Genomic DNA, 24846 nt, shown 5'->3' on the forward strand with positions numbered 1-24846 from the left:
CAGCTCTAGTACGCTGTGGTGATTAGGAGCTTAGCTGAAAGATGAAGCTCTTACTTTATAGCTATAGATCTGTGGTCAAAAAAGGTATGATCATGGTCAGATTGATGGTGGAGTTTAATTTGTATTTAAGGTTCAATATGAGCCAAGAAATGATTCCTCTCGCAGTGACACCTAGCCTAGCAAAGACAACCAGCCCTGGGTTCTATGCTTTGCTTCGTCTATAGGATCTGGTCCCTCGGCTGTTGAGAAATGATTGCTTGCTAGCCAGATTTTTTTTCCCCAGTTACTAACATCATCTTGATCATGAAGGAAGCTTATGTTATTAAACTTGAAATTTCCATCCATCCATCCATCCATTTTCTGTTCACCCTTGTCCCTAATGGGGTCGGGAGGTGCTGGTGCCCATCTCCAGCTACGTTCCGGGCGAGAGGCGGGGTACACCCTGGACAGGTCGCCAGTCTGTCGCAGGGCAAAACTTGAAATTTGTGCTCTCTAAAAATAAACGCCATCCCAATAAAATGTTTCAAACAATCTCCTTGCAATCCAATTGCTCAGCCTTTGGTAGTGTGGCCAACACGGACTGAGTGGCTTCGTTCACTTCCTCCACTGCCGTTGCCAAACTACAACCTTACATATACGCAGATGACAATTCAAAACGCAACTTTAACCTTCTCAACTCCTCCTTCTGTTCCAAGACGGAGAGCCGAAGGAAGATGAGATTTGAGTAGAATTATGTAGGAAGGCGATAACCAGACCAAGTTACACTATGACCACTACCAGGTTGAATCCATGCTTTTACGATGTTAACTGCAAAATGTGAGGCTGTATCTGAATGCTGCAGATGACACCAAGACTCATCAAGAGTGGTACCCAAGCAATTCCACTGCTGCTGTAGCTCATCTGTTATGAGATTACACATGTTGTATATGCAGAGATGGTATTCATCAAACCTGGGTTGTAGCGAGTGGTTATTGAAGATAACGTTGCCTTTCTGTGATCTACAGCCAGTCTTCCTCCTTGGTTCTGCTCTCATCTCTGATATCAACAAGGCATTTTTGTCTGGTCACACGAGAAGATTTAACACTTTGACCCTTTTGGGAAAACGCTGTACATCATTCTGAACACACAATGTCAATGCTACAACACAGTGGTGGCAGCAACAGGGGTATGAATACGAATGCAATCCTGGAAGCAAACATTACTTGACTGCTTTGAGTCGTTCTTCCAAAGTGTGCCTTATTTGTTAGACAGACAGACAGACAGATACTTTTTGTGTAATTTTCCCTCAGGGAAATTGTCATTTGCGTCTCCCACTAAGCACTCTTAGTGCACTAAAAATAAAAACATTACTATTAATACCATGAAATCTACAGCCCTTCTGTTACCGTTGCACTCCTGTTAGTGGATGCTACTTCACAAGATGTTTTTTTTATTTTATTTTCATTTTTCTTAATAGTCAGAGCTGATAGTCAAAGCTTTCTGTTATCAGAGCTGGTTGATTTATTCCGCCGTGCTTTGTTCTTGGTTTTTTATTTATTTTTTTCCTCCAATCAACCAGTGGAGGGTTTGGGCAGCAGAGAGCGCTTTTCTATTGGCCAACGGCGCCGCGTCGACTCAGCGGCAGAGGGACATTCAACTGTCCCATCCGAGGAAGGCAGCGCGGAGGCGGGGCAGGAGGAGAGGAGCGGAGCGGAGAGTGGATGGCTCTCCGCGGAGCTTATTATGCCGAACTGGCAACAGATTCCTCTCTCGGACTTTGTGGACGAGTTTAACGCCGATTAAGTGACTCCTCGTAAAAAAAAAAACGCTTTCTGGGGGATTTTGTGTGTGTGTGTGTGTGTTTGTGTTTGTGTGTGTGTGTGAGAGAGCAGGGTTCTGAGTGGCTGACCGGCGCTCCACGGCCAGACAATAAAAGTGTGAGCGATCAGATCACAACAAAAGACACAAGGTAAGAAACAATTCCGATTGTTCACTAGCCAGTCCCACCACAACGCGCAGGGATGTGATCACCTGTTAACACGGAGGGAAAACGTTTTTTGTTCCATTATTGTTATTATTGTTTTTGTCATGCTTGACGCGTTTCTGCACACTTTGCTCACAATGGATGAGCTACTTCCGAGTAATACATATTCATTCATGTTCACTTTCCTACTGAATGCAATGTGTATTTAGTTTCCTGACTCAGTTTTCATATGAACCCGGAGACACAGAGACTGTGCAAATGGGTTACAGGTCAGCTGACTCCTGCTGGCTGAATGTCAGCTGGATCAAGTGTTGACATGTCAACGCCGGAGGAGCCGTGCAGATCGTTGGTTTTGGTCGTATTTATTTTGGAAAATTTAAGGAAGAGCATCTCCAACTCCAAAACAAAAGTTGCAACAGGCCATCTGTCCTGACCCCTTCGTGAGGAAAAGCTCACTACGGTCAGCTGTGTCTGCTCCACTCTACTCTACTCTTCTCTGAGTGAATATCCTGTTTCCTGGCCAAATCACACAATGGGATAGGCAGGCATGTGACATCCTGTATGGGTCTTTTGTCACCCCTGGCTCATGAAAACACCAACAACACGCTCTAGCTTGCGAAAGTACTCATTTCCCTGAAAAAAAAAAAATTAAGGATTTTTTTTACCAAATTTCAGCATTCTGCCCCCTTTTTATTGCAATACCTCTAAATAAGATCCGGTGTTTGTGTCAGTTGGGACTAGAGCTGCACAAGTTCAAGAAACAAACTTGCGACGTTGATGATTTCCTCTTTTATTTCAAATTATCATAATGCCGATAACCCTCATCATGAGCATTAGCATCTTGTTTGCCAAAAATCTACATCAGGTCTGGGAACCAAGGGCATCTAGAGCTCATCCAATTGGCCAGATTTAGTCTTGGTGTCCAGAATGTGAACGCATGGCAGTTGAAACACAATATCCAACCAAATGTTGCATCCAAAAATTGTGATTCCACGTTACACACATTGATATTACAGGGTGTGGCTCCAACATCTTGGTTTGCGTCCAAAAGGTGTGACAGAAACCCAACGCTGCACACCATCTCCATGGTGATATGGAGATCCTGGAACCAAATGCAAGTAACTTAGGGAATAAAACTTGTTGAAGGACTTAATAGACTTGAGATTGAAATGGTTAACTCAAGACCAGGACAACAACCCTAAACAGATGTTATAGAGATGCTACAGTATCTAATTCAAGGAATATTTATGGGCTTGAATGACCTAAATCTAATGGAGAATCTGAAGAATTGACGTTTATAGATGCTTTCTGTCCATCCTGACTGAGCCTGGGCTACTTTGTTCTGCGGAGGTGGAAAGGTGGCAGAGAAATTAGTATTTTAACTGTAAAAACAACCGAGGGGATTCATTTGTGTACAACCGAAATCCAGCTTTTGCACTACTTTGTGTTCATCCATCAAAACAAATTAGAATAAAAGATCCAGATTCTGAATAAAAAGTCTCTCAAAGCAGGTGATTTAGTCCGACGCGGTGAGAGGGGTTGTCTTCCTTTCACTGAGTTGTGATATCTACAGGTCTGGTATGAGGAAAAGGCCTGTGACAGGAAGATGTGAGCGAACGATACAGAACAAAAGGCCCGGGCCGACCTCCTTTGTGTAGGTGACTATATTGAATTTGTTCTTTGTAGGAGCAACATGTGCTGCTTTTCTTTCTTTCTCGCTCTCTCCGTTACTCTGTCTGTCAGAGGGACAAACTACACAGGCAGCGCTGCTTTTTGTGTCGACTCTCTGTCTGGGATGTTTTCCTGCTTTTTCAATGAGGTCAGCACTTCTGATTCAATAAAGCCGTCAACCGTCGCAGGCTACTCCAAACGCCGCCGCTCAGTTTGGCACGTGTGAGCCAAGGCAAAAGCGTGTTTTTCAGAAACGTAAACATTCAACCTGAGCGGTGCGACCCGAGCCGACGACTTGTTCCCAACCTTTCCACAAAGCCCCCCACGTATGGAGCAAGAAGTCGTTCATCAGCATTTTTACCTGCTTTCCCACACGTTGTCATTATCAGCGTCTTTTGTTCAGATTTGCGTGAGAACCGTCGCCAGGTCAGGCTATGTGATACGGTGTTTATGCTGGTACAATTCAACACTTGGTGTAGTTCTGGTCAGACTGGTTATGTGTGTAGCAGGTCCTCCGCCCAGAAAGATCATGCCCTTGATTGTGCCCTGTGTCAGGTGACAGTGTGAGGTAAAGTCCCTGTTAGTTCAACGAGGAACTCGGTTTTTAAGTAAAGGAATGAAACTTAAAGCTCAGCATTTTGCTGCCGGAAGCTTAATGTCAGAGATTAGCCCTGTTTGGCTTCCTGGCTGAACCCTAATTCAGGGTCAGGCAGTGGGGAGTGGGTCACCAGTAATCTATATGTTTAGGAGTGGAAATCAAGTCAGAATGTGCTGGCAGCTGAGCCAAGAGGTTGTGAGAGTCCACAATAAAAATAATCCACATAAAAGAGTTCTAGCTGTTTGTCTGGTACTTTTCTGTAGCGTTATCGACACAAAGGTGAAGTTCTGCCACCAGGAATCGGTTCCTCGTTGTCTGTCAGCTGTTGCTTTTCTTTTCTCTTCCTCGTTTCGTGTCTGGCCTGCGTCCTCCGACAGGACGTCTCGACGAAGACAAAGAGTCTGGATATTATTTTCCCTCAACGTGAACCACGAGGAATTCTTTCTTTTTTCTTTATTTTCCCATTTCATTTTGTGTTTTCAAATTTATGATTCTGTAACGGCAGAGCAAAAAAACAAAACAAAGAAAAACCATCAAACGACTTTCATCCGACAAATGAAAGGAATCGTACTTTTTCTTTGATTTCTGAGGGATTCTGTAATTGAATGTGCGGCTCTGAGGCCATGCTCTGACTCGCTTTGTGTTTTTATGTCCCTTCAGAATAAAGGAGGCTCTCAGCTGACTGGGAATTCCTCTGGGATTTTGTTTTTTTCAATATCAAAGAGGCAACATTAAGTCAAATCTGTTTAAGGACATCTGCTTGACAGTTTCCAGACAAATATTCCTCAAAACACAGCGATCGGCCAGCCCCTCCTCATGATGTGCTTTTTAAAAAACGGACACAAGGATGGGTTCATAGGTTATCCATGTGCTTTAGTGACTATTGACCTTTGAACTTGAGCTAGCCAGGAGTCTGTCACAAAGATATAAATCACAACTTGAACTTGCGTTTCCAGTTCAGGAAGCGGTGTACGCTAGGAGAAGCTACCACTTCGGTGGTTTGTTAGCTATCTGTTTTTATGGAATCAAGTTTAGATAAATTAATGAAAAATAACATTTTACTACATTTGCTTAAAAACAGACTCAGGCTAATGGAGTGTTTTACAATCTCCTCCAGGATTTTCCGCCGTAAGAAAATCTAGTTTTTTGATTTCTATGATGTTCTTTTGCTAAAACGCAGTTAGTTTAACACCAGATGTAACAGGACGCAAACCTTTCAGAAGGTTTCTCTCTGTTCTCATCAGACCATGGAATGTGTTTCCCCAAAAATCCAAAACCCGTCTCCCATGGAGGGTTTGGGGTTCATTTGTGACTCCTGGGAAGATTCACCACTGCTCCATGTTTTTTTATTTTTGTTTTTCAATTAGCTGATAATGGCTCTCACTGTGGTGTGCTATTGTTCCAAAGCATTTGAAATGTCTTTCCAGACTGAGAGATGTCAATTACAGCATTGTGTTTCTCATTCATTCTCCAGTTTCTTTAGCTCTTTGCGAGATTTTTTATTTTTTTGGGGTTGTGCTGTTAAGCCGGTTCTGTTTAGTTTAGTCTAGTTTTGTATGTTATTTCAAACATATTCACATTGAAAACATGATCTATTTGTAGATATGTGTTTGATAAGGAGACAGACAAAAGAATGAACTTATTTGACTCTCCTCCCTTTCTTCCATAAGTGTCTTATTTTACACATTGTTCTTTATGTAAAGAAAAAATAAAAACAGAATCAGGGTAAAAAAAACAAACAAACCCAGAATCAATAAAAATGAAAGAATTAGTAAATAAAAAAACCCCAAAAAAACAATACATTTAAAGAAAAAGAAGCGGAACAAAATTTTAAAAAATCCCAAACCAACCAATTAAAAATAAAACAGATTGTCAGTGATTTATTGGTGTGGTAGCAAGCAGGTCTGGGTGTGTCTGGTGAAACTGCACCAAAAAAAAAAAAAGTGGTCAGTGTCAGTTAAACTGTGATTTAATAACTTTTTTACTAAGGGTCAGGCGGACTTGCATGTTGTTTTTTTCTCTCTTAATAAGCCCCACCATCATTTGCATCATTGACTCAGGTTATCATTATCTTTATCGATCACTTGTTTGATGGTCAGAAACACCAGTATGTGAGATCTGTTCACTTTTAGCTTTTTATTTTAGCGTTTCCGTTCATTCTTTTTTCTTTTTTTCACTGTCACTGCATATGAAATTCCCTACAGCGCAGGTGGAACGTATGAAAGCCAAGAAAAAAATGAAAAAAAAAACCACACCAGCTGGAGCGACCTCTCTTCTTGTACGTTTACTTAATACCCCGGGCAGAGGATGGCGGCTTGAACTTGATAAAGCTGTACTCGATGTTCCACTCCAGGATACCCCTGCTGGGCTCCTTCTCCTCCTCCACATCTTCACATGGTTCTGCGCCTGGGAAGTAGACGCCGTGAGGCTGATAAAATAAATAAAAAAAATAAAAACAACAATAACAACGGGAGAACCTCCACCACCTCCGTTTGTGCTGCGGCTGCTGCTGCTGAGGTTTTAAGGAGATGTGTGGGGAGTGGTCATTTCTGACATTGTGAGAGTGTTATCCATTGTGAACACTCTCCATTTTGAACACACACTTTAGCACCGGGCAGCAGACAGAGGCTGCGCTTAAAAGCCTAATTGCGCTGATCAGAAAGAGGCTCCCTGCATGGCAAACAAGTGGATGAAGGGGATGGGAGCACGAGGCCGGAGCTGCTATTATTACCCTGTCAGGCTAAAAAAAAAAAAAACAAAGAAAAAAAAAAGAGGTCCATGATGTGGAGTCTGGAAACAACAACAACAGCCGTGCTTCCAGAGCAGACATACCCCGCAGCCTCATGTTCGCTGTGATCAATAGTGCACAGCTCGTAAAACCCCATGTGAATGCTTCATGCGTCCACTGCCAGAGGGGATGAAAACAGAAACAGTGAATATGCCCCACATGAAAGCCTTTTTTAAAAATTAATGTTTTTATTCCTTTTTTATATTCCAAGATGTTTTAAATAGATTTGTCGTACCTCTGGCTCTGATTGTTCAGCTCCTGTGGCTATTCGCCCCGTCTTCGGCATATGGCGTCGGCCCCTTCGGCTTTCCCATCATCTGCAGTTGTAGAAGGCCAGAAATCACCCGCCCGGCCGCCGTCACATTGGAGATTGGCTTGTGGAGGAGCAGGGAAGTGTGGAAAGTCATTACCACCTGCTCTGTGGAGCAAAACCCAGCTCCCCCGCTGAGCCACTCTGACCGGCCGCAAACCTTTGCTCTTTGACAAGGACAGAGGTGTGAACGTTATCAGGAATTTAAGGGAAGGTGAATGAGTTTGAGGATTAAAGGGGCATTATTAAGTATTATGTAAAAGCCACTTTTTTTTTTCCTTTTTTTTTTTTTAGCTTTACGTCATGTTATAATGTTATTTCCTCATCAAAAACACACCTGGAGTGCTGCCTTGATTTTTTCATGCATGTTTGAGAAATCCTTTAATCTCCATGGCAACCATTCAGCTGTGGAAAAAGCCTGGTTGGACCTAGCGCCGTCTTAAAGACGCAGCTCCTCCTCAGAGCTGCAGTTTCCACGCCTCTGACTCACAGAGCAGCCCCTCCTCATAAACTCCCTTAGTCAGCTCCTTCAGGCTCCTTCAGACTAGTCAGCAGCAATTAGCAAACACCTAACTGCAGTGTGGAACTGCACATCCGCTGAGCTAATCATATGAGCTACTTCTCAATGCAACACTGGTAGAAACTTTGTTAAATTGAGGAGCCATGTTGTGATGACTTCCTGGAGGCGGAGCTTCAGAAAGAGCAGGAGTTTTTAAAGAGACAGAGGCCCAATTTCAAGGCATTAAATCAAGAAGTAAAAATAATTTAAAGTCATATGTGATTTAAAAATGACATTTTTTATGGCAGACATACCCCACCATAAAAAATTAAGAGTTTCTCAGATAAATAGCCATAAAGAGCTAAATTATCATACATATTTCTATACACTCCAAAATCATTTTTAAAGACTTTGTATTTGACTGTATCGTTATTCATTGCTATTTGAATCCCTGTTTGGGACTTTTACAAAGTATTACTTTCTCCCCTGATTAGACCGAAGTACCTGGAAGTGTGGCCCTGTTGATAGATATTAGTTATTGCAGCCACATAACTAGCTTTCTATACAGCAGACTATAAGTAGATCATATAAAATTACTTTAGGTCTTTGGTTGTCAAAGTGGGTCAACACATCACTGCTGCTGGTTTAAATTGACAGATAGTCAGAATGGAACTTCCTGTGGTAGTTAGGTCCAATGCAACTACAACTACAAAGACACCAAAAAATCTCAAGAAGTAAAATAACCACCTCTAGGACTGCACGACATTAATTATGATTAACCCACTATTTTTTTTTTTTTTTACTCTACTCTCTTCATTTTTCCTCATCATGGTGTCCCCACTAATTTTCTTGTGTTTTTTGATCTTGGTCCCTAAGACAGCTGTAGACAAAGGGAAGTGATCTAATTTATCATTGAAAATTGCTTCAAAGCAAATCACCTGAAATATAACAGTCTACCAAATATAGCACCAAAGAGTTCTCATGACTGAGGAAGTTTATAGGTTGATATTGTCATGATGGCGGCAACTTGATATACTGAGTGGCTTTAAAAAACATCCATATTTTGATCTAATTGTGTTTATCTGAAAGCAGAAAAAGAGTAATAACTGCTGTGGCTAAAATACGACAATGTTATCTTAAAAATGTATGGTTTATATATAATTTATCGTTATTTTGATTTAAATGAGATTCCCAATGTAAAATTAAGAATGAACATGTCATCAGCCGCTGTGGTTAAAATCATGGCCAGCTATGGATATTTTTACAGGTCATGTCGACTACAATTACTGAGATTGTAATTCAGTTTCAAGTGCTGAGATGAAATTTCAAAGTCACTGTGAGCAAGAACACATCCTCTTTACTGTAAATAAAAAGTTGCTGTCACACTGTTTCTCATTTTGTCATGCATGGAATATGCTGGAATATCTTTTCACATCAGTGCAAACGTAAAGAAATCAAAGTCATTTGTGAGTGACGTATGGGATATGTCATTCACGGTGTGTTCTCATTACATACAAAGTAATACGGTGAGACAGTTGAAACTACGGCATGGTGGTACTACTTGATATGGTGTCAACAGTGCATTTCAGTCTGCTGTGACACAACCGTCTTGATATTTCCGTTAATTTTGTGTTTTATTTGGTATCTTTGCTGCGCATCTCTGGCGTTCACAGGTGTGTGAAGGCGGAGGTGCATGCTGTGCTCTTTTTTTTTATCTAAACCAAATGTACTACCAAGTGAATCAAGATCTACTTAGAATAAGGACAATGATGATTTGATCACAACGGCCTTAGCAGAAGGTAATTAACATGTGTAAAAGCCATGTTGGTAGCAGTCAAAACAAAATGAAAGGGGGAAGATTTGGCAGGTCATGTAAGTGAAACTTCATGGGCACAGACTGAGAGTTTGCATGGTGCCAAATGAGATTGTGAAGCATGATTGCTGACTCTCTGCAACTCACTTTTAGTAGGTAGGCCTCTATGTAAGTTATGTGACATTACAAATTTGCCATATTCTTTTTGACATCAGTGGTAATCAGGCATTGATGTCACCACACTATCACAGGTTGTCATAGAAACACATGGGCAATACAAACAAGTGAGACTGGAATCATTTTGGAAAGCTAGGAAATGTTTTTTAGTTATTTAGCTTGGTTAGCTACAGGGTTGTAACAGTTCTGGGTTTTCCATCACAGTTTAGTTTTATTTCATTGTTACTTTTGGTTTATCTAATTCAGTTTGTTTTAGAGTGTGTTTGCTAGTTTTTATTAGTTAAATATTGTTTTGTTTCAGTTTAGGTTTTATTAGTTCAAATAGTAATTTTTCATACTTTGCTTAGTTTTTACGTGCAGAATTCAAAAGGTCATTGTATTGTGATTATGTATACATCTATTGTGTAATGAATACTGAACAGAAGATATCATTTTCAAAAAATGGAATCAATTATTGTTGAACAACCAAACCAACTCTGGTGTTTTCTCCCAACTCTTGTCGCCATTTTGGGACTAGCGTAAGCCAGAAGGAGTGTGGCTGAAAGCTGGCATAAACTGCTTTGTTAGTTTTAATTAATCACTTTGGTTAGCTGCAGAATTGTTGATTCTTTATTTTTACTGACAAACATGCTAAGTCAAGCAGCTTGTTGACAGAACAGCGTTACTTAAAAACGACTAATATCTCGTCCTCTTCTACGTAGTAGTCCAACCATGACTATCTGTGATATTTTAATACCAGAAACGTGTTCAAATAAATTTTTTTAGTTCAAAACTTTGTACGAATTTGCTTAGATACTCATTTTAGAAGTAGGAAGGTTGGCAAGCGAGGGGTTAACCGATGTTCTCTGAACCAGATACGATCCTGCATTATCTCCCTTAAATAAATGAAGGGAGTTTTAAGTAGTGGAATTTAAACCATATGCCTTGGAGCTAGTAGCCAACCTGTATGTGAACGGGACTGTCCACCTGTACAAGTCGGTCTCATTTACAGAAGCATGCTAAGCAACCGCCGGGGTTACATTACCGCAGCAAAGCCAGGAATGTGACTCTCTTTAACCATGGTGAGGCATCATCAGTCAGAAAGGAATAATGTCTGGATAATGTGTGGGGACTGGAATAGAAAGCTGATATGTAGATGGTGGGCAGGGCGAATTAGAGCAGGTGTCCAGCACACATGGAAGAAAGATGATACCGAGTGTGCTCAAGCTAGGGTTGTGTTTGTTGTACTAATGAGAACTGTCAATAATGAGAATCTTTTCTTCTTTTTCTTTTTTTTTTATTGTGGCTGTTTTAATTCAATCGCGCTGGAGTATGTTGAAGTTCAGACCATCACACCGCCATGGTACGCTGTTGGTCCGATGGGTTGTTAATGTTGAGCAATAATGACAATAATGTTTTCACATAGGGCCATGTTGCTTTAGAAAACACTTTCACCTGAGAAATGAAAGCTTTATTTAAAAGCATCTTTTTGTGTGGCCTACCTTAGTGTTGAACCTATGCTTGTAATTTTAATCTGGTACTAACATCTACATAGTCTGGTAAAAATCAGCCTCTTGTTCTACGCTTTGCTTCGTACAGAAGGTCTGGACCGTAAGGTATTGAGCAACGTTTGCTTGCTGGATGCGTGGACTCTGTTAACATTTGAAACGGTTGGATCTGATTTTACCCAATTGCTATCATTTGGTTGTGACGTATGTAATGACCCAGCTCGATCGTGAAGGAAGCTACACTATGAAGCTTACTGGAAACAACCATGCCAATAAAATATCTTAAAATTTTCTCTTGCTCAATATTTGGAAGCGTGGTGAACAAAGACTGAGTAGCTTGGTTCATGTCCTCCTCTGTCATTGCCAAACTACCACCCTATATAGGTAGACCACAATTCTAAGACGGCAAAAAATTGACATCATTATTCAAAACTCCTCCTTCTGTTCAAATTCCGGTTGAAATTCAACAGGAGAAATCGAGTTCAGTGGGAGAAATCCCAGAAGGAGTATTGAAGGGAGGTTGGAATTGAGTGAAATGTCATAGGAAGGGAACAGCCAAGCTAACATCTATGCAGCAAAAACCAAATAAATCTGTAAGATGAAAAATACTTTTTCACTACACCTCATGGGTTTTTGTCATCGGAATGTTTTTAAAGTGTGGCAGTGTTCATCTTTTATTGTTTATTCACCTTCTACAGATAGGTTGAGTTTGAAGAAGCTTTCTAGATAAATTGCTCATCATCATTGTGCAATTGAGTTATTACTGCTGGAGTAAAATATCTGTGAAAACGTCTGCTGGAGGGCATGTTCATAAAAACAGCTTTTGTGTCTCTCTTGATCTTTACAGTATTATCTTTTTATTACTTAAACTGATTGCAACAATAAATGTGGCTTACTTTGCAACCGATGCAACATTGCAAAGCCATAAGGAATGTTGCCCATCGGCGGTGCAGCAGATGTTTCAGAATGAGTGAATATGTAAGCAGCAATTTGACTGAATAAAACATCGCAGTGACAGGAAAGCAGGAACAGATGCTCTGTTTTCAAGCTTTCTACCTACATTTGCGAACCTCAGCTGCTCTCGATGTGACAGTGGCTTGGTGAAAGCTATTGTGTTCACTCATCAGGATGTAAACAGAGGTTATCGAGCACAGCGGTGGCCTAACACTGATGGGAAAGTGTTTGGTGGGGATGTGCATCCCTAAAGGACCGCAAATCCCAGTTTTAAAGTGATTCCTATGGGAGTCACAGTAGTTCTGTAGTGTGCCTTTGGAGCGCAGAGCCTGAAAACTCCCGACATCTGTTGTGGTGTCTCATACGCGCGTATGAGCGTATGTGTGGTCAGATAAGGCCATGTAAGTGATGTGATTATATGTTCAGTAAATTGGATTGAGAGTGATAAGCCAGAGGCTTTCAGAAGCGCAGATATGATCAACTGCTTTGACTCCGCTAATCAGGGACGATGACTGCAGAATTGATTTAGGGTTTCCAGTTAGATAGAAATATGAAATGGACCTTTAACATCTGTAAACATACATGAATCTTCAGGGAAATCACTGGTATTAATTAGAGTAGAGAGTAGTAGTCTTTGCAGTGGTAGTCCATCCAAAAAGTATGAAAACAATGGATTTTGATGCCTCTGTAAACAAATTAGCACTTCAAAAGCTATTAATCATCACAATGGAAATGATCAAGCTCCTTATAATTTATCATGCGACTAACTGACTTGCTGCTTAGTGCGACAGGCTTATGCACCAGTAATTTTATTTTTTGCATGGCTATTTGATACATGGTGATTTGATTTACATTGATGTTTTTAAGCTACCCTTAGCGTTATTTAGCGTGGTTAGCATTAGTAGCTGTAAACAACAGCCTCTATGTGCATTCAAGGAGAAGATAGATGCCTTAACGCTGTAATTTCCAACAAAGTCTGAAGGCTCAAATAATAAAACAGAGCAATTTTAGCTTGATGCATCCAGTCTCTCTACTATCCAACGATGTTGATTCCGGGTCAAAATGCCCCTTCACCAATTCAATGATATGTCTCCCAAGAGTCTTGTGACAGATGGCTTCTTTTCATACCCGCCAAAAATTAGGTGCAAAACAATTCAAACTGCAAAAAGTATTGAATTTAGCCTGAATGAACAGCATTTTCTCTTTTTCTTTCTACTTCTGAACACTTTTCGGAAACTGAAAAAACAAAAAACAACTTTTTCCTTTCAATCATGATTACACCATAAAATCCCAACACTGCACCTCCCAATGTCTCCTAATGTCCTTGTCTGTCATACAAGTTGACTTTGGTGTGATCACACACGGGCTGTGTGCTTTCAGAGCATTTGAGACGGTGAAATCAAAGGCCAGAGATACCTAGGGAATTCCCTGAGCACTGTGTTACTGACATGCATCATAATTTGACACCAGAAGAAGTCAGACTTGGTAAATACGGAAGCAAACAGTGTCTGACAATGATAGTTTTGAGATGATGACAGAGGCTTGCGTCACTGAAGTGCATCACATCACAATCCCACCTCTCTTGGCTCTGATTACGCATCCAAACTGACTTCTCTACAGCGAATGTGCCACAAAAGATCATCGGTATTAGTTGTACTTTCTTTTTATTGGCTTCCTTTGTGCTGCTATGAGCTTGTGACAACGCAGTTAGCTCTGACTAATTTTAAAATGTATCCATAAATACATTGTTACTTCCGTAAACAGAGAGCTACGTTCTTCTTCTGTGGATGCTGGTCACTTTGGGGTCGTAAAGTGCTCACACAGAAGTCTGATTGTGGTCACGTCATTCAATCATGTCTACGAACATGCAAAAGAGATGTGATTTCAACAAAAAAAAAAATCGGAATTGAGCATCAAGACCTGCTGTGCGAACGTAGTCTAAGGCATCATTTGACACAAGTTAGGTGATGAGAAGATTCAAAAGTTCTCTTTACAGTTATAAGTGACATAGGAGGGTTGACTTCAACCCACCCCTCCAGTCTATGTCAAGACTTGTTAGTACGATGTGTGAAGCACATGTGTAGATCACAGAATTATGATCTGAAAGCGGTTTGTGAGTCTTTTCCCCAGTAATAACATCAACACTGATTGCCTGCGTGGCCTGGTAGTACTTAGGTAGAGCGCTCATAGCATTGGGAAAAGATTGGATTTTTGTATTTCTGACAGGTCAGTCAAAGTGAAATTTAGCTTCATCTGTGAAGTGACCCACTACTCTGTGCGTCTCTAAAAAAGTTTTTTGTCCAGAACTCAAGCCCATTTTCAGTTGATTGTCTCCAGTCTGATTCTCTAGGAACTTGTCTTTAGGATTACAGTATCTTAATTTTACAGACAACCCATGTTTCTGGTGGCTCAGCTATGATATTACAAATGTTCCGACATAGTCTTTTACTTCTAATCCCTAGATTAGAAGTATCTAATCTAGGGACCGGCGGTTTGTAACGTCAGACAAGTGCAGAGCTGTTGGCTGACACCGCAGCCTCTGTAACCCCCTCAACCCAGAATCCTCCCCCTCTTTGACCTCCTACTCTTCATAGCGTCTGGGTTATGCACACACATGGTTAGTCACGGCCTCTGGCCTCCAGGCTGCCCCTGAGAGCCTTCGTGTGCCACAAGAGAACCCAACAAGAGGAGATAAAACCCCCCAGACACCCAGGACGGGCCAATAGGTGGATGGTGGCAGCCACTTTTCCTGCCTTTAATTTCTTCTTCCCACCCCCTGCCTAGCCACACAAAGCCGAGCTTGACTGTACCTCCGCGGCGCACACAATGAGCTCCTCAGTGCCTCCATTCACTCCTCAAAAGGAGCTTAATCACACGGCGTTAATTGGCTGCGATTAAAACACTTTCCCGTTTCCTCAGCAGATGTGGGGAAAGATTTTTGTCTGCTTGTTCGACAGCAAACTGGTGCTAACAGGCTTTCTTATGGCTTTGGGCAAGACACAGATCCACTAGTTCCTCTTGATTTGTGTTGTTCTAATAAACATGGCTGAAAGAACCGCACATTCAGAGCAGTAATTAATCCAAAAGTGTGCAACGAATATGTATGTTTTGCATTTAAGATTAAAATTAAAATATGTGAATATCCGTCCCATCCATCCATTTTCTTACACCCTTGTCCCTATTGGGGTCGGGAGGTGCTGGTGCTTCTCCAGCTACCGTTCTGGGCGAGAGGCGGGGTCACCCTGGACAGGTTGCCAGTCTCTCGCAAGGCATATATGAATATGTTTTTGTTATTGCATGTTAGGCAATAAAATGTATATTTTCTTATTTGAAACAGGAATTTAATTGTTTATTTGCATTTTTATGTATTTCAATTATTGCACAAACAAAAAGGCTTAAATGAAATATCTACAGAATGTCCCCATTTTCTTAGCCGATTAATCGGTTAATCGTGAAAAATAATCAATAGATTAATCGATAACTAACATAATCGTTAACGGCAGCCTTACTAATAATACCAGAAAGAAAGTTCATACTTTTTCAGGATACTACAAAGGCAACGCAGCATTTTCAGCAAAGTCCATGAAAAAAACCGATGATAGGCTTGATTCATGTTTTATGAGCTTAATCTAACAGTTCATCCATGATGTATGAGTACAAATCATCCTCCTTGGGGGGACGGGAGGGGGGGTATCATAATCTCTGACAGCTGTGTCCACCCGCAGGAGGCACGACAGGCATGCGTGTGCTTTGCCGTGCTTATGACTTGCTCTGCAGGCGTGTTTGCGTCAGGCATACAGTCGCAGAATGTCTTCCATTCAGCGGGTCAGCTGCAGTCTCAGTATGCGGCATATAGCTCGTCAGCTGCAAGACCCGTGTGGATGACAGCTGTCTCCGCCAACACCCTCACCCACCCACCCCTCTACAGCCCTCCACGTTTTTTTTTTCTAGCTCTTCGATCTTGCTTGCATTCACCAGGAGGCCTTTCCCCTCCCTACTTAGACGATTAATCAGACAGCAATTATGCAGGGTAATTGGCATTCGATGTTGAAAAATGGCCCCGGGATGATAAACTGATGATATTTGCAACACGATTGCTTCCGCTGGTGTCCTCCTCCCGCCTTGCATTCCCAGCAGAGTCAGACCTATTAACTCTGAACCTTTGGGACAGAACAGAGCAGAACCTGGAGGTCATTTTCTGAGTTAAGCCTTCAGTTTAAGTCACAAGTGACGCGAAGCCCTATTAATAGTTGAAACAGGGAACATGAGGAAACACTCTAGACACAATTGTTCAATTTTCACTCAACATATTCCCTCTTTGTCCCTAAGGGACAAAGAGGGAATATGTTCTGATACTCAATTTCCCCACCTACTGGCAGAACGAGGGTACTGCAGAATTACAGAATCAAAATCTAAACAACTCCACATCATCCTTCAAATCATAAAGTACTTGTGAAAACAGTTTAAGGACATTTGTAGATTTAAAGGGACGGTATCATGTATTTTAATAGTGACATTTTATATCTCTATCAAGTATCTATGTTACCTTCAGTTGTAAAAATGCTACATGTATCAAATATATATATATGTAGAAATTCAACTTTGTAATTCAACACCTTGAAATTGCTGTCTCTTTAACAAACTCCTGCTCTTTCTGAAACTTTTCCTTCAGGAAGTCATCACAACATGACTTCTATTAATCCTTTAACAACGTTTTTTTAATTCTATTTATTTATTTATTTTTACCAGCGTTGCACTGAGAATTAGCTAGCATAATGAGCTCTGCTGATGCGCAGTTTCACCAGGTGTTTGCTAATTGCTGCTGGCTAGTCTGAAGGAGCTGATGCGGGGAGTTACGGGGGGACGGCTGTTCTCTGACACAGAAGGACAGAAGTTCAGAAAATGCAGCTCTGGGGAGGAGATGCACCTCGAAGGCGGAGATAGCTCCACCCAGGCTTTTTGCACAGCTGAATGGTTGCCATGGAGATTAAAAATTTGTCAAACTTGCAGGGAAGAAACAAAGCAGCACTGGAGGTGTGTTTTTTGATGAGGGAATAACATTAGAACTTGATGTAAAGCTGAAAAATGTGGATTTTACATAAAATTGTCCCTTTAAGTGAGTGGCTTATGTGTTGACACTAGTCACAAAAGTCAGGATGACTACAGCGTGAAGTCATAGTGCTGACTGCTTCTGTGCCAGGCTCGAGACAACAAGAGGCTGAGAAACAGCCTGTATAATCACACGCGAAGGCAATGGGTGGTGTCAGAAGATACTCAGATGGTTTGTAATAGAATATAAGTGTATTAACTTGTAAAATTATTCGTCTTCCTTTGGCTTTTTTTGCATTTTTCTCACGTTACGTTAAACTTCAGTTCATATTATTGAGACTTTTTGTAATGGAACAACAATGCAAAGTTGTGCATAATTGTAAAGTAAGTTGAAAAAGACTAAATAATTGCATTTTGTTAAGTAAAAATCTGCAGAGTGAAGTGAAAATTTGCACTTAGGCCTTTGAGTCAATAACTCGTAGAATCGCTCTGCAACTACAAATGCAAGTTTTTTCCGGCTGTCTCTAAGAGCTTTGCACATCTTGAGACGGAAAGTTTTACCTTCTTTTCTCTTTGTAAACTAGCTCAGCCTCACGAAGGCTGTCTCCACTGGCAAAATTAATTAATTTTCCAGCACGCCTGATGTTTATTGGTAAGCTACAAAGTTGCTGTATGTTTTTGTTTCTTCTTGCCAAAATCTTTTTATTTAAAGGTTTATAAGGCCTCTTTGCTACAGAAAAGATATTTTTTATGTTTACAATAAAAAACCAAGATGTCTACATTTATGTGGCCTTTCTACATCTATTCTAGGCGGAGTACGTAGTTTCCAACCTCAGCATAGAACTGTTTGGTTGAATGTGTTAGGGATTTGGATGAATACTTTATTTTGACGGGCTAAGTATGGATATATCAACTTTTGAAGCTAATTTTCAGTCTGTGGTTTCAGGCTTTTATGGAAGTAAACGTGCATTTTTTTAAACAAATGATAATTGCAACCATGTACAAATAATGATACTGAATTTTTTTCTATATAGAAATAATGAAAATGAAAATTATTTTAGCTTAAAAATATATTCTGAATATGTTTTAACACTGAAAAAGTAAGTACAAATATACAACATTCAAATTTCAGAGGCATTTTTAATTCAAATTCTGATGGCACATATTGTATTTACTTCCATAGGCTTTGACCTACTGTTACCGATTCTCCCGATTCCTGTTTTCCTTTCCGAACCGTCTATCCATCCATTCAGGGCCGGATTTACTAGGATGTGGGCCCCTGGGCTGGAACCAGTTTTGGTCCCCTATCCACTTAGAAAAAATATTTTTCTAATGCAAATTGCTGTAAATTCTTAGGTAGCCCTAAACATCAGCAAGTACAAGCTGATGCCTTGCAGGTTTAGAATGTTTTCTTGCCAATAACACCATATTGTTCCCAATAAAATTGACTACAACATCATCATTTTCAAACAATTAAAATTATTTAAACTCATAAAAATGATTCACAGTAAAACTCACACAATCTGGGCCTGTGAATGCAATATAAAGTGTAATGTTTGAAAAACAAAAAGAAAAATCTTTACCATCCCCTTTTGACAAAATTGAGGCCCTGGGGTTACTGTCATTTTGATGCCCCCTCTTAAGTCAGGCCTAGCATCCATCCATCCATCCATCCATCCATCCATGTGAACTGGAAGAGTGAATATTTCCAACACATCATTCCATCGTTCCATTAAACATTGTTTAGACTCTTTGAGTCTGAGGGTCACGTAAACAAACTGGCAGATATAGTTTCCAGATGAGCCGCTCCATCCCACTGGCGTTCCTGTAACTTGTTTTAGCTGAATCAGGTGGTGTGTGATCTGCAGCTTTGCAGAGGAAGACGTTCCCCTGTGCATGTGCGTGTGTGTATGTGTGTTTTCTTCCCTCGTAGTTTCACTTTGTTGTTTTTTGTTGGGGGTTTTTGCCGTGTCAGTTCTATCTGCTGGCTCAGACAAAAGCAATTATTTTTAGTGCTGCCTCACAACGCAACGGGTGGGAATGTCTGGTCTCCTCTGCTCAGGAAATCGGCCCCACGCCCTATGCAGACAATGACATTTAAACACTGAAATAAAATGGGGGGAAAAAAAGGTGGAGAAATGTTGTCATTTATGGAGACGTAACGTACAAACATCCTCTGCAATTCAAGGGTGTGTTGGGTGTAGAAGTCTGGAGGTTTGTTTCTGTGCGGTCAGTGTTTGAGTTTTCTTCGTTTTTTCTTTTTTAAACGTGGAGGGGCAGACGGAGATTTTGCGGCAGTGGGCCTCTTGGTTCTGTCCTGCCCTCCCCTGCACTCTGAGGCAGTGTTTTGGACCGGGGCCCAGGACCGAGCCTAAGGCGCACTACTCCGCTCCAGCCTCTCCAGAGCGCCGACTCACACTGACATTACATCAGCTAGGGAGACATAGTGGGCCAGTGTGTGGATGCTCCTTGCAGCTTGTTGCTTCAAAGCAAAACAAAGCGGTCCGTGGATCGGCCGATTGACTTGTTCCTGAAGACATGAGGTCCCATTGCTAGAGGGTAGACGCAGTCCGGCCAAGAGAGGAGACTACGGGGGGCAGGCATGGCCGTGCGCATCATACGTGGACTGGAAGACCTGGTGGCGTCGGGGAGCCAGCTCGTCTGGAGCCTGGCGCACGAGACACTGAGGACGTGGTACAGTCGTGGGCTGATCCCATGCAGGCGCCTCTTGGAATCCTGGTTCAAGATGGGAAAATGCTACCAGGTAACATTCAAATCTTAGGACAAGAAAATTGTGACAAGCATCTTTTTTAGTTTTGTCACAAATTACGTTCTTATTGCTTAACTTTCCTCAAATCAGCTGCTGTTTTTTTCTTCTTTTTTTCTGTCAAGCCTCATAATTGTGTGCCGTGTTTATTCTTATGAGGATCAGGCTTCCTCCGGTTGAGTCACAAAACCAGATTTTTTTTTTCTTTTTAACAAGAATACCTCTGCCTTGCACATATGGCAGTCATTTGAAAAGCAGCACAAAATGTTGTTTGATCTCATTGTCTGCATGGCTGAAGAGGGGAACTTTTAAACGCATCGATGCTGAAACACCTGACCCGGGTGTCAAGAGCTCTCTTTGTTTTGTTCTTAATCATGTGACGAAACCATCATCACATAGTCTGAGAACTTTCCCAGTAAGTTGCCTGCTAAAAGCACCACCTGAAACTGCATATTATGAAGGTGTTTGTTTTAGGACAGGATAAATTAAAAGTAGGGAAAAGGGAATTTAAGAAATCTCTTAGAATATTTTTATATAGAGGTCGGGAATCATTGGCTCTTGATGTGTCGGATTAATTTGGACCCCTGGAAACTCATTTTCCCTGAGCAGTACGGCACGGGTTTGTTGGGTCGGTAAGCTATTTATTGGTCCGCCATATTCCGGAGAGCGTTGAATTATGACTGACGCACTGGTATGTCTCGTTCTTGTGGCAAGCATCAACGTTTTATTGTTCCCCAATCAATAGACTGTGTTGTGACACCAGTAGCTCCATCCTAACCATACAGTTCCATCGTCCTATGGACAAACAACGGAATGGGGTGTGAAAAAGGTTGGTTGTATGGGCCACTTTTACAACAGAAACTGACAAAATAGCATACAAAACAGCACCGACTGGTGCCTTACTCACTGGAAATGGTTCATAAGAATGTATTTAGTATGTTCAGTAAACAATTTAGACCCCAAGCATCACCAATAATCAGTGAGGTTCCCCATGGCTCTCTCCTAGGCCTGCTTTTGTTTGTTATGTAAATTAACTAGTCATTTTTATGTTAATTAACTTTGTAAGTGTAATTAAAATATTGATTATTCATCTCAATGTCATTTTTTTTACATTAGTTTTTACCTCCCATGGTAAAGTATGTAATAAAATAATCTAAACTGCTTCTGCATCTCATAAAGGAAAAACCCAAATGGCTGATTGGTTAATCTGCACAGAACCCCAGCTACAGAACAATCATCTTTTTACAGTATGTTTAAGCCTGCTGAGTGAGTCTACAGCAATCTGGCGAAATCACATAAATTCATGATGTTCTGCAGTACATGACAAGAAGGCAAAAAACTAAAAAATATATTTATAATTAGTAAAGATTTAAGTAACAAAAAATATATTTAGTTTGTGTTTAATTAAAATTAAAATATATTTATTAATTTGTATTCATGTTTATCAAAACATTCGCAAGCTTAAATATAAATTTTGGGACTTTTTAAATGATTGAATTTTGACACTTGTGGCTTTCCATACACACCGCAGTCCTAGTTTTTGGTATTTTAGGCTTCTGTGACATGTCTAGGTTTAAGTTCCAAATGCCACAGGCCGAAGCCTCCTTTCACAGTCGAGGTTCCACAGCAGTGTCAACATTTCATTCTTCTGATCTCGCTTACCTCCAGCTACAGATCCTGTTCGCTGCTTTGTGGCTTTGCAACGAGTGCGTTAACGTTTATCAGCCTCCAAATATTACCTGTTGGAGCTGTTCTAGCTGTAACTTCCACTAGCAAAGGTACACAACAGGTCTCTGACAGAAACCGTTGAGTTTGTTACCGCCTTTTGATCAGAGAACACAGACTGTACCTGCGGCTTTAGGTGTGTTGCTCAGGTGAAACTCGCTGTGTGGTTTATTTACATCAAAGTGATGGAGAGCGGAGGGACATGTTGTCTACTTGAGTTTCTCTACACCATTTACTGTACGAAGATATTCCCCTCCACTGAAAGGACAATTTGAAAGAAAAATAACAGGAAGGGCATTGTGAAGCTTAAATGTCAGGCTTATATTCTTCTTCACCAACAGACCTAAGAAAAGAGAGAATCACTGGGACAAAGGCCATGAGTTTGTCCTTCAAGAGTAGATGCTCTTGAGGGAGCATCTACACATCCTCTAAGAGTAGATGCTATTAGTTTCCATTTAGTTTTTTTGTTCTTGCTAATTTTATTAGAGACACTTTTTCTTGCCTCCTGTGAAACACAGAGTTGAAGCCTAGGAGCTCTCAGCCTGTGCAGCTGTCCGAGCTAACAGTTAGCATCATGCTGTCTTGGCATGACCTCTGTAGTGTTGTCAAACGCTCCTTGCAGAGACGTCTCTCGTTGCGGTCCAGGGCAGTAAAAACAACAACAAAGTGGGAAAGCAGCTTGTGCTGCTGTTAAAAGTGAAATGACAGCTCTGCTATGGCGCTTAAAAACACACTCTGGGAAGATTAAGTTTAAAAAATAACAATTAACAGGGCGTCCTCTGGCCTTGTGGTCGAAGTAGCTGGACTTCAAAGTAACCATGACTTTCCAGCACTAAAAACCAATTAGCTTAACACTGTGTTTTTCACTGACATCAGAGAATTAACAGACACAGCGCACACATTCAGAGACGGCAGACAGCTCTACTGGTACCAAACGGAAATAAAATTTGCCTAAGAAAATATGTATAAACAGCAGGTCAGAGATCTTTGATAGTGGTTGAAGTAGACCCATAGGCAGAGAGGCAGAGACGTGGAGTGGCATGTTGGAGGTTTAATGAAAGTAATGATGAAAGCCAAAAGTTACAGACAGCCAGATGAACACAAACATAACTGGAACTGGATTAAACAGGAGGAACCAGCAAGGAGCGTCAGCAGAAGGAGGGTTTAAATACTGTGAGGGTGAATGCTGAAACAAAAGACCTGGACTGATGAGCAGGAAGCAGATTGAGAAGAGAGAGAAAGAGAGGAAGTGACAGGAGAACAACAGAAGACACGTTGGGGACTAGAAAATGAATCTAACATTAATAAACGACTAAACATAAGAAACATATTAAACCTAGAGTAACTAAGAGGACAAGACACAAGAAATAAACTGGAATCACTAAGAAAGAATAGAACCACATTCAATTATGAAGCTATTGTCGATTTCTTTGGAGACAACATGAAGTTATTAAACCTACAAAGCATCAGTTCATACTTGCTTATGTATAGGACTACCTAATAATGTACTGTAATTTGCCTTATTAAAATATTTTTTTTAGTGGATAGGGCACTGAAACTGGCTCCTGTCCCGAGGCCCACATCCTTTTAAATTCGGTCCTGTGTGGATGGATGGATGGATGGATGGATGGATGGATGGATAGAAAACTGTAGTCATATGACTTGATTTAATGACATCTACTAGTTGGTCTGACCTGTTTTACTTTGATCAGAGGTCATAATGTGTCATATTTTATTAAGTTTGACTGTCCTATATGGGCATCAGATCTAAAAGAAAATTAGTTTGAATGCAAAACCTCCAGAAAGAATTATGCAATTAATTACATTTTTATAAAAGATTTCAGCATTTTAATGACTATTTTGCTTCCTATTTCATCAAAAATCTGTAACTGCCCACGGAACTGATATGCAGTGTTTTTGTAAACAGATGTACAGTATAACGTTTTGTTTACAGGGATAAATGTAAGGTAGAAAGGGACAAAATGGAAATATGTGGATACCAAATGTGTATATGAATCGACCTGGATCCCAGTAAAGGAATACTTGGTTCATCCATCCGTCCGTCCGTCTGTCCATTTTCTTCCGCTTTATCCAGGGTCGGGTCGCGGGGGTAGCAGCTTCAGAAAGGAGGCCCAGACTTCCCTCTCCTCAGCCAATTGTTCAGCTCTTCCGGGGGAATCCCGAGGTGTTCCCAGGCCAGCCTAGAGACATAGACCCTCCAGCGTGTCCTGGTTCTTCCCCGGGGCCTCCTCCCGGTGGGACGTGCCCGGAACACCTCACCAGGGAGGTGTCCAGGAGGCATCCTGACCAGATGCCCGAGCCACCTGTACTGGCTCCTCTCGACAATACTTGGTTGTTTCTTCTAATTGTAGCAAAGTGTAACCTAAAACTTTTAATTGCCAACAGTACAATGGAAATCCGGTGAATCACTGGAGCAGGATGGCGTTGTGTTTCCGTTTTGTCTCCTAGCAAGAGGATGACGATGAAAATGTGTGAAATCGACTCGCGATCCGGAGGACTAATATCACATTTTTGAGGTTTCAAAGGTTTAAAACCAAATCTCATTTGTGGTCAAAGTGCCTCCCCTTTGCCTAGAAACTAGAGATTACTTTATAGAAACAATCTCAGTGGATTTTTAACTTTTTTTTGCACTTCCTTTATAGATGACCGAAGGTCGTGTGTGTCAGATTCACCTCCTCGACGGCAGGAAGCTGGAGCTGCTGGTTCAGGTACAGCTTCACACTTTCGGTTCTTTTTCAGGGGAAATGGTTTGGTTGACCGGGAGTTTAACTCTCTCACACATGCCGATCTGTTTTCCTTCCTTTGTTTTCTGCTTCCCTTTTATTTTGCCCCGGACCCCCGCAGCCGAAGCTGTTGTCTCGGGAGCTGCTGGATCTGGTGGCGTCTCACTTCAACCTGAAAGAGAAGGAATACTTCGGCTTGTGCTTCATAGACGACATGTGAGTCCGTTTCATCTCATTTGTAGGGCGTTTGAATTTTCTTTAATCAGAAACTGGAAGGAGGAAGGAGGCTGAGGTAGCAGCA

General features: G+C 41.2%; 1 protein-coding gene across 7 annotated transcripts in view; it reads left to right on the forward strand.

Annotated features, from left to right (window-relative positions):
- Positions 1-1701: 1701 nt before the first annotated feature.
- frmd4ba (FERM domain containing 4Ba) overlaps positions 1702-24846 on the forward strand; it is a 54491-nt gene continuing 31346 nt past the window's right edge. For 2 of the 7 annotated variants that reach the window (XM_028002282.1, XM_028002283.1), the window contains exons 1-3: positions 19765-20073; positions 24465-24530; positions 24667-24761. In XM_028002282.1, the coding sequence (XP_027858083.1) occupies positions 19912-20073; positions 24465-24530; positions 24667-24761 (323 nt within the window). In that variant the 5' untranslated portion in view covers positions 19765-19911. Of the gene's footprint in view, positions 1949-19764; positions 20074-24464; positions 24531-24666; positions 24762-24846 lie in introns of those variants that run through there. The other 5 variants (XM_028002287.1, XM_028002281.1, XM_028002286.1 and 2 more) reach the window with 5 other exon arrangements.

The sequence above is a fragment of the Xiphophorus couchianus genome, chromosome 20 (genome assembly GCF_001444195.1).
Source record: "Xiphophorus couchianus chromosome 20, X_couchianus-1.0, whole genome shotgun sequence".
NCBI classification, from domain to species: domain Eukaryota; kingdom Metazoa; phylum Chordata; class Actinopteri; order Cyprinodontiformes; family Poeciliidae; genus Xiphophorus; species Xiphophorus couchianus.